General features: G+C 48.8%; 5 protein-coding genes across 5 annotated transcripts; 1 reads left to right on the top strand and 4 right to left on the bottom strand.

The window, feature by feature from the left end:
* Nucleotides 1-1,136: 1,136 nt before the first annotated feature.
* On the bottom strand, nt 1,137-1,559 carry PPTG_24132 (hypothetical protein; the record flags this gene model as incomplete). Its single annotated transcript, XM_008915401.1, has 1 exon — nt 1,137-1,559. The coding sequence occupies one exon, from the start codon at nt 1,557-1,559 to the stop codon at nt 1,137-1,139; it is 423 nt and encodes a 140-aa protein (XP_008913649.1).
* Nucleotides 1,560-1,734: 175 nt separating this feature from the next.
* PPTG_17526 (hypothetical protein) lies at nt 1,735-3,263 on the bottom strand. Its single transcript, XM_008915400.1, has one exon. The coding sequence runs from the start codon at nt 3,216-3,218 to the stop codon at nt 2,265-2,267; it is 954 nt and encodes a 317-aa protein (XP_008913648.1). The 5' UTR covers nt 3,219-3,263; the 3' UTR covers nt 1,735-2,264.
* A 990-nt stretch (nt 3,264-4,253) lies between these two features.
* Nucleotides 4,254-5,147, bottom strand: PPTG_17525 (hypothetical protein; the record flags this gene model as incomplete). The annotated part of the gene is made up of 1 exon (XM_008915399.1): nt 4,254-5,147. One exon carries the CDS (start codon nt 5,145-5,147, stop codon nt 4,254-4,256), a length of 894 nt encoding a protein of 297 aa, XP_008913647.1.
* Nucleotides 5,148-5,308: 161 nt separating this feature from the next.
* PPTG_17524 (hypothetical protein) lies at nt 5,309-6,632 on the top strand. The gene has a single exon (XM_008915398.1). The coding sequence runs from the start codon at nt 5,383-5,385 to the stop codon at nt 6,514-6,516; it is 1,134 nt and encodes a 377-aa protein (XP_008913646.1). The 5' UTR covers nt 5,309-5,382; the 3' UTR covers nt 6,517-6,632.
* Nucleotides 6,626-9,503, bottom strand: PPTG_17523 (hypothetical protein; the record flags this gene model as incomplete). The annotated part of the gene is made up of 9 exons (XM_008915397.1): nt 6,626-7,114; nt 7,175-7,876; nt 7,997-8,212; nt 8,279-8,389; nt 8,455-8,736; nt 8,797-8,939; nt 9,013-9,091; nt 9,162-9,218; nt 9,363-9,503. The coding sequence occupies 9 exons, from the start codon at nt 9,501-9,503 to the stop codon at nt 6,626-6,628; spliced, it is 2,220 nt and encodes a 739-aa protein (XP_008913645.1).
* Nucleotides 9,504-9,511: the final 8 nt, after the last annotated feature.

The following is a 9,511-nucleotide window of genomic DNA, read 5'->3' as shown; positions in this document are numbered from 1 at the left end:
ACTGGTTGGTCTATATAAGCGATTTGCAGGTCCAGTCTGTCCCGGTGTAAGGGCTAAGTCTGGGTCTTCAGATCACGGCCAAACGATCTTTTACCGTTCTGGTAGACGTATTGTTGTGGGTTTATCCTACCTGCACTAGTAGCTAGTTGCCGTGGGAATTACTACACCACACTCATTCTTGCGAAGCCCGCTTTTTCAAGTGGTGCAGGCTCTCAGAGAGTGCGGTCCGAGCTCCAAGAGTCCCCCCTGTCTTCTATTAGAAGACTCCAACAAGCATTCAACCACAGAAGTTCGTTGATGAGGAATTTCTTGGCACAACTAGTCGAGTGAGTAAATATATCGTCATAAATAGAGATCTGGATATGTAAATGGGTCCTCGGTTATCATTATGGATAACCCTCTGGGATAAGCGATATCGTAGTATTTAATTCATAAATTACACAATAAGTAAATAGCCATATAAATTACTTGCAGTTGCAAGTTGTACGAAGATGGGACTGTCGCCGACAGGGTCAACATTCACGTGTGTGATTCAAAAGCAATGCAGGAATAAATTAGTAGAGGTATTTGTAGATCCCACGCTACCAGTCTCTAAGCTTTTATACAATAATCCGACCATTTAATTTACGGGGAGGTGTGTTTTTCAAATGTCTGTAAGGGTATCAATTTTACGAATTCATCCACTGAAGAATAAAAAGAGAATTGATGTACGGAGGGTACATTATAGGATCTAATATGAATTATGCGAGAAAAATCGGATCCCCGATAGACTCTTAACTGAAATAAATTTCAGAGAATTATAATAGTAGTGCTATTAATTTGTTATATAACCCTTTGGTGGTCTAATTAGTAGAGCTAAAACAATATTCTTATTCCCTACTGTAGGCTAAGATTTTGATTATGACTAAAAAAAAATCCAGAGCTTCCCCGTGCATTATTATGAGATAACGAGAAAAGAGAAAATCGTTAAACCAACGAATGACAATTAGCGATAAAGAGCTTGCTTTGCTGGTAAGGACACCTTTATATTTGCGGTAATGTAAGGCAAAGTGTAGAAAACAAGCGGGATATATCAAACCTGTGTGCTTCACAATTGAGCTTTCTAGTCAGCATTATTGACTTCATTCTACCTCTCGCTATTGCTCGCCAGAGGTGGTATGGCGTGATTTAGCCAGTAGATGAATGACTGCGCCGACCGCCAAAGGTAGCCCGAGGTAAACAGCGAAAAAAGCTATAGCTCCGGCTCGATCCTTCTTCGAGGTGCTAGTCAGCGCACCCGAAATCTTGTCCCCACCGATTTTGTTTGACTGCTTTGCATGATTCGCCGCAGCTACTTTGCCGCCCTGTTTAACTAGATGTTCTGCTCTGGCCTGCTCCGCTGCGAAAACGAGCGCCACTACAGCCGCGTTCCTCTCTTCGTCGTTCGTCTTGGCATGATTTAAAGTACCCCTGAGATGACGACTATTAGAGTTAGGCTCTAAAATGTCGAAGACAGAGCCATTGCTGGAATCAGCACAGACTGTAATGACGAGTAGGAACGTCAGGAATTTAAGACTCATTGTTGTCGAGAAGAGTTTTCAAGACTGACGAAAATATTGAAAGTGGAATCGAACGTATTACGCTTTCATGGAAACCAAATTATTACGCAGATACCCAAAGCCAAATGATTACTGTAGGCTGCCACTTCTGAGTAAAGATGTCTCTTTTCTCCACAAGCATATCCTTATAATGAGCACAATAAAATATCGAGTGTATCTTGCTTCCAAAATATCAACCAGAACTTCGATTTGCCATTTTCCCAAGGTAATATAACCCTTTCATGGCTAGATAATTTCAACTTGCTCCAAGAACTTCATAACGAGTGGACCCAGCAAGCGCCGAAGAAATGGTTTGAATCATAGCAGGAATAGAGGCTGTACGCTTCCGATCAAATGGAGTGAGAAGCAATCACGGTACAAGCTTCACAAACTGTTAAACCAAGAGCAACATTTTCGTGCTGAAATGTTCTCAAACCACATCTGCCCGGTAGGGTATTGATCGAGAGTACTCGTTAACCTAAACTTCTAACCTGGTACCGTCGTCGTCGTATTCGCCCTTTCCAGGCGTTACAACGGGAGAGCACCACACAGTCACGCAACGTAATTACCCCCACCGCTTGCTAGCAGGCAAACAGCCTCAGCTAAATCTGATCCGTCCCGTGCTTTCTCGCAATGAGAGCACGTGCATCCTGTCGTAATGGTTATCGAGTACTTGCATGCTTCCTCTTACTCGCTGTAGATGTAGCGTACTTCGCACTGCGGGGTACCTCCAGAGCGTATAACTTCCTCAAAACGCGGGCGACAGTTCTCCCACTTACGCGGAAGCTTAAGTCCCTTGTGGTTTTCCAAGTACGAGATGCACAGCTCCATCTTCGCTTTCTCGCCGCTCGCTCCGTTGCCATGCTGAGCCTTTTTCATCTTCCACTGATAATCTGTGCGCGTATCGAGAAACACATTTTCTTCCGTAGTATCCACCACATCCGAAATATCGACATCCCCAGCAACGACGTATCGTTCACACTGCTTGAGTCCGAGTCGCAGTTGAAGCCCACGCGACCTCAGAGCCGCCCTCAGTGCATCGAAACGTTGGCTGCATTGCCACAGAAGACTCTTGTTGGTTTCCTCTAAGCCGATCAGTTGAGCGTAGATCACAAATCCTGGCGCCAAAGATTCCATAAAAACTGCTCGTTCCTCTTGCTCCTGTTGCTCCATTTCCTGAATTTTCCTTTCCACCATATCTCGCCGCGCGATCTCGCGAAGCCACCCCAGCTTCGACCCGTATTTCGCCTCCAAATAATTCTCCAGATCAACACGCCGATATAGCGTTTCGTTGGTGCTTGTGCACGGTGGAACTTCACCCAGCTCACGCATTTTCAAGCCGTAAACACTTGTGGCCATGTCCTTATCGGCAAATGGCACGTAATTGCCCGACTTTGACTCGCACTCTCGACAAACATTGTGGAGAATTTTTGGGTTGTCATTTCCGCATGCGCAGCAGAATTGAGTCAGGTGAGACTGACAATTCGAGTAGCAGTCGCCTGTGACGGTGTGCAACTTGGTAAGCGCTTGGTTACTGAGGAAGCTGAGGATGTGCTCGAACACATTCTCGTTGAGGATGCACAAATGTTGGTAAGGTCCAGTGTACTGGGCTGGATCGCCCACGTCGCAGCGCTCCTCCATTCGGCAAGATGTCAAAGCTTTCGCAAAAGTGTTGGTGGTTAAGCTTATAAAATGATTGTAAGCAGGAACATGCTGCAACGTAGGTTTCATTGACCTGCATGATCAAGAAAGCATATGTGGATAATGATGAGATATCATGTTCATTAGGTTTCTGTTTGCACAAACTTACTAATACTTTTTTGAGTGGAAATTTTCCACAACCTGAAAGATTTATTTAGCGCGTTTTAAGCCAAAATCCATGTGCTGTCTCGAATGACAGGATTGTCGTCCTCACAGTTGCAACAGTATCTTGGTAACAAGGTTCACACTACTGGTAGTGATCTCCATGGTCGTCTGCATCTTGGTAAGTGTCTGATTGTTCAGGAATGAGAGAATCTCTTCAAAGACAGGTTCGTTGACAATACAGAACTTATAGGAGCGGATCTCCTTGGTTTCTATTTTATCATGAGATCGTTTCTGGGGATATTTCTTGTGGTGGAGCGAAATCCCCGGAGTAATGAACTTCTGGTAACAGAATTGACAAATCGATTTCGATTTTGTGCCTCTGGTGGTGTTCCTGACAAGTGATCGTTAGTTGAGCTTGCGCCGCGCGCGCGCTTTACCATGACTATGTATAAAGCGATGAATCTGGAAATGAGACCGAAGTGTAAGGGATATCGCGGACAATTGCAAATGGTGCTCTTTCGAAATAAAGTTCATGTACTAAAATATGATGTAAAACATAATGACAGTTTCACTATCGCTGACGAAATGATATCGTCACACTATAGAATTGTCACATCCGCAAAATGAACTTTGCGGCCTGGCGAACCTTCAGAAAATAAATGAAGGATTTTTTTCGGAGCGAAGTTAGCTAACTCAACGTCAGCGTACGAGCCATGAGCTTGTCTGACGGCATCCATGTATTGTGGCGAAATTAACTGTAAAGCCTACCAGCGACACGGTATAACAAGTCACCATTAGCTTTCCCAGTGCAGCATTCACAGCTCCGCATTGCCATTGCCACACCACCTTAGTCATTACGGCGCTGCGTTTTTAGTTCAGGTTGCGCGAACTTTGAATAGTTTCCGTCTCTCTCACTACATCTTCGATCTTACCAACTCCTGTGGTAATGTAATCGCTGCAGAGCGTCGAACTCGCTGGAAGATGAAGCCCACGTTCTTCAAGCCTCGACTTAAGTTCGATAAAGCGCTGACTGCTTTCCATCAATAGCTCCTCGTCCGTTTTCTTAAAGCCAATCGCCCATAGGTATGGCGCAAACCCAGGAGCTAGCGACTTCAAGAAAGCATCCATATCCTCCTGGTTCTTCCTCCGCGTAGCCAGTGCCTTCCTCTTACTCATGTCTCTTTTGGCAAGATATCTTACCCACCCCATCTTTGATCCGCACTTTTCAATCATGTACATCTCCAGAATATCGCAATCGTAGTACTGGCCCAATGAATTTCGAATTTCTCGGAGGTCCTTCTTGCGCAATCCGTATTTGTCTTTGGCAACTTGTTTTTCTACCCAAGTAGAGCGACGACTATACCCCAGAGTCGTGTTACACTGTTGGCACAGACCACCTAGAACGGCTGGGTTATCATCCTCACATTTGCAGCAGTATCTCGCCAACACAGGTTCGCACTGCTGGTAATGATCGCCAGTTATCATCTGCATCTTGGTGAGTGTTTGATTGTTCAGGAACGAGAGGATTTCTTCGTGAATGGCTTCGTTGACGATACAAAACTTGTAGGAGCGCGTCTTCTTAGCTTCGGCTTTGTCGTGAGCTTGTTTCTTGCTGCATTTCGTTTGATGCAGGGGGATTCCTCGAGTAGTGAATTCCTTTCGGCAATACTCGCAAACGGAAGTCGATTTTGCGACTTTTGCTGGCGGTGTCTCGATCTTACGATCCTTAGTGGCTGCGTTCTCATTGCGCTTGTGCTTCGTCATGGCTGCGCGTGATGTAAGGCAATTCTCGATATGATTCAGAATACAGTCTGTAGTAACTTCCTATCAAAAAATCTAAGGCAAGACTTGAAAATATCTTCAAAACCTCTCCTATTCGATAGCTTCAACACAATTTTGTTAAACAGATTGCATACTCAATTCAAGATCTTTTCGGTCATCATACGTGAGGCTCAAAAAGAGCTCCTCATTCTCGAAAAAAAGCACAACCGTATCAACAATGCGTGCTATGCAGATTATCCGTCGCGTTGCGGCCGCTCGTGCGCTGCCGTCTGCCGCTCGCCTTGCCCCGCGTACCGCTGCTCCCTTCCTGTCCAACTCGCTGGTGGCCACTCGTCAGCCGCTGCGCACGTTCGCCACGGACGGCGATGATTTCTTCTTCGAGGACGACGAGGAGGATTCGTTCGTGCAGTATCCGCCCGTTGCCGCGCGTGTGCAGCACCAGGCGCCGCAATTCACGGCCCAGGCTGTGGTGAACGGCGACATCACGGACGTGTCGCTGGATACGTACCGTGGCCAGTACGTGGTGCTGTTCTTCTACCCGAAGGACTTCACGTACGTGTGCCCCACCGAGATCATCGCGTTCAACGACCGCGCCGAGGAGTTCAAGGCGCTCAACACGCAGCTGATCGCCGTGTCCTGTGACTCGCCTGAGAGCCACTTGGCCTGGACGCGTCTGCCGCGCAACAAGGGCGGTCTGGGCAAGATGGACATCCCCATCGTCTCGGACATCACCAAGGTCATCTCGGCTAAGTACGGCGTGCTCGTGGAACAGGCCGGCGTGGCTCTGCGTGGTCTGTTCATCATGGACAAGGAGGGCGTTCTCCAGCAGATCACTATCAACAACATGCCCATTGGCCGCAGTGTCGACGAGACGCTGCGTCTTATCAAGGCTCTGCAGTTCGTGGAGGAGCATGGCGAGGTGTGTCCGGCCAACTGGCAGCCTGGTGACAAGACCATCAAGGCCACGCCTACGGACAGCTACGAGTACTTTTCCACGGTCAAGGACGAGGCCGGGGACGACGATGCTGCCGTGTTGACGGTCGTGAAGACCAAGGCCCAGTTCGACGCTCTGATCAAGAGCGGCAAGCCCGTCGTGGCGGACTTTATGGCCCCGTGGTGCGGCAAGTGTGCTCAGATTGCTCCGTTCTTCGCAGACCTGGCTGAAGCCCACCCGGAGGTGACGTTCGCGAAGCTGGACGTGTCCATTCCGGAGGTGGAGAAGCTCAAGGACGACCTGGATGTCGGTGCGTACCCGGAGTTCCGCTTCTTCAAGGACGGCAAGGAGGTTCATGAGAAGATCTCCGGTTACAAGAAGTCGCTGCTCAAGAACGCCGTGCAGAAGCTGCTCTAAGTTACTGATCTCAGCTATGCGCAGCATGGGTAACTTCATTTTCAGCAAACATTTTCAATAAGAAAACGCAAAAGTGGTAACTTTTACAAAAGATTTCGAGAAAATTGACCTAGGCATTGTCGTAGCGAGCGCGGGCAAGTCGCTGGCGACGTTCTTTGTCGGAGGTGACGTCCGAGAGATCCACTGACGCAGAGAGCGGCGCCTTGGACCCGAGTCCGGCCGTATCACTACGCCCGCCTTGTCCAGCGGCATTGATCGGTGCTGTGATGCCTGTGCCATGCTTGCCGAGTCCCTCGCCGCTCTTCCATCCCATCATCTTGAGCATCTTGCCACCAATACCTGACTCAAGTGAGTTCGTCGTGGACTCAGGATTCGAGCTGGGAGCAGACGCACTCCAGTTGTTGCTGGCTGAAGGCGGAGCATTCTCTTCTTGCCGCTGCTTCTTGGCATCTCGTTCCATCTCCTTCTCGTGCTCTCGATACTGCGCAGCGATATGTTGCTTGTTCTTATTCGCCTTTGCCATGTTCGCCAAGTGCAACTTTGACAACTTCTCATGCTTGCGAAGCATCTCCAACGACCCGAATTTCCGTCGACAAAGCTACCACCAAGAATCAACATCAGTCAACTATACCTTGCCATCTCAAACAGCAGCACTTACCAGACAAATGGGTACTTCTTGAGGCACACTCGTCAAGGCATCGATGACGGAATCAGTAGACGCAGCACTAGTCTCCGTCTTCTGCGATGAAATAGTCACCTCTTGAGCAATTGTTGGACTTGACTCATCTTTTGCTTCACGTTGCCGCTGCGACCACTTAGCAATGTCGTCTGCGCTCTTACGCTTCATGCCAATACTGGTCACACTTACAGCACTGACTGCAGATGAAGCAACACTGGTCCCCACTTTCATCGGGGTTTTCTCAGCCACCGTTGCTGAAGCGAATGCTGTAGTCTTGATGGCAAACGAGATTGCAGGCGCTTTCTTCTTGTCTTTCTTCAGTGATAAACTCAACGCTGATTTACTTGTAGCAGGTAACTTCGCTGTGGTTGCCTCGTTGTACGCTTCATCGTCAACTGGTAGCGGTGGCTCGAATACCTGAAAAGCAGACGCTCCGCTGCTCTGAGGATCCACGCACCGGTAGTACGTACCAGTGAACGAGTTATGGTACATCATGGTGTGTGCGTCGTAGTAGAACAAGCTGTCCGGATCCCAATAGAGTCCATACTCGCTAACATATACGTAGCTGCCGCCTGCTGTCTCGAATGGCGGAGGCCACATCTTCTTGGGTTCTTCGAAGCGAGGCACAACAGCGGCTGCAGCACTATCCAGAAGTGCACTCACGTCTTGGTCGACAATGTTCTGCTGATGACAACAAGCAGTTCGAGCATGCGAGTAGCAGAGCAGGAGACCTTGGAGATTAGATACGTGTTTCGCTTCGGCTCGTCCAGTTCAGCAAACAAAAATGCAACATGCGTTCACCTGATCAGTTGTGGCTTCAGCTCCGCGTCCTTGAGAGAGCGACCATTGCGCTTGTTCCAACGCTGTGACGACCATGGAGCTGCCAGTGCGCGGTCCAGGATGCAAGTCCGCCACATATTGCGACCTGCTGGCCAGAGTATCCCGAGCATACGACACCTCCACGTGCGTATTTTGGACAACTAAGCCAGCACATTGTCGCAGAGCACTCGTCGCTGCCTACAATAGTCATCGCAAGCGACAATTAGAGTCTTGTTAGTATACGAAACAGTGGATGGATCGTACTTCGATATCGCGGAACTCGACGAAGCCAAAACCTCGCGACAGATTCGTCGCGCGATCTCGAATAAGACGGATATCTTGTACGCCGTCAAACTCTGCGAAGGCTACTTGGAGCTGCACAAAGTTTGAGTTAATTGGAAACCTGGATAACAGTTAATCACATTCAAGAGCATACACACCTCGCCTTCCTCGATATCTGGTGGGAGCATGCGCACTACTAGAACTTGAGACGGAGGAACATGTCGGGCGTGTTCACCGCGTCTGTGTGTACCCATCTCATCTCTTGACGGAGCACCGAGAGATATCATGGTAGCAGATTCCCCTGTATACTGAGAATCATTTCGGTTGCGCATTTGCTCTTGGCGATATGATGCTGTCACTGGGATTTCCTTCGTTTGAGCTGTCTTGGGTGCATTGCACTGGAAACAAATCGTCCGTCGAGCGAAATTGGTCACGTTGCACTGGTACAACAACCAAAATGAGTAATTTCCAGCTAACTAATACACAAAACTTCGACCCACCCCATCACAAATCCAGTCTGGTCGCGGTTGCCACCCCTGGCGCTGGTCATTGGGTCGGTTTGAATCATCCGCTGAACGACGACGGAATCCGTCCGTGTAGCTAACGTTCACAGCTCGATGCTCCAGTACCAGAGGCGTCGACTCTGCAGGTACATCCACAGCTTTATTGTCACAGGTTGCACCAATTATAATTGCAGAAATACTCCAATATTCTACCGAAAGCGTTCATGGCTTGCATCGCACTCTCCACCGAGTCAAAGTCGACAAAGGCGAACCCTCGCGGTTCTCCAGTGGCCTATAATGCACCAAAATCACTTTAGTTAACACTAAATCGTAGCATTACACGCTATTTTTTCTGCGCGTACCTTGTCGTAAATGGTTCTCGCCTGCAACGGTCGGAAAGACGCCAACGCGCGGAGGATCTGAGCGAGGATGACGAAGCGGACGGTGAGTGACTGGAAGACCTGAAGATTCTCGACTCTGTCGTGTTCTACTTCATTCTACCACCCGGTCTACCACCTAGTTTATATTTAAAGGGGTGGCAGCTTCTGGTCCAATAATTGTACCATTTCGTCGTCCACAGAGCGCGCCAGGCCCCGCAACAGCAGCGTGGAACTGGGTGAATGGTCTTGGTGTGAGGCATGCGGATTGTGTCGCTGTCCGTGAGAGGCTTCTGGACGGCCGAAGTGCGGCGAGCGGCCGGACATTCTCGTAG

Source organism: Phytophthora parasitica, assembly GCF_000247585.1.
Source record: "Phytophthora parasitica INRA-310 unplaced genomic scaffold supercont2.70, whole genome shotgun sequence".
Lineage (NCBI taxonomy): Eukaryota > Oomycota > Peronosporomycetes > Peronosporales > Peronosporaceae > Phytophthora > Phytophthora nicotianae.
The sequence above is the reverse complement of the archived record's forward strand: the minus strand, read 5'-3'. Positions and strand labels throughout refer to the sequence as shown.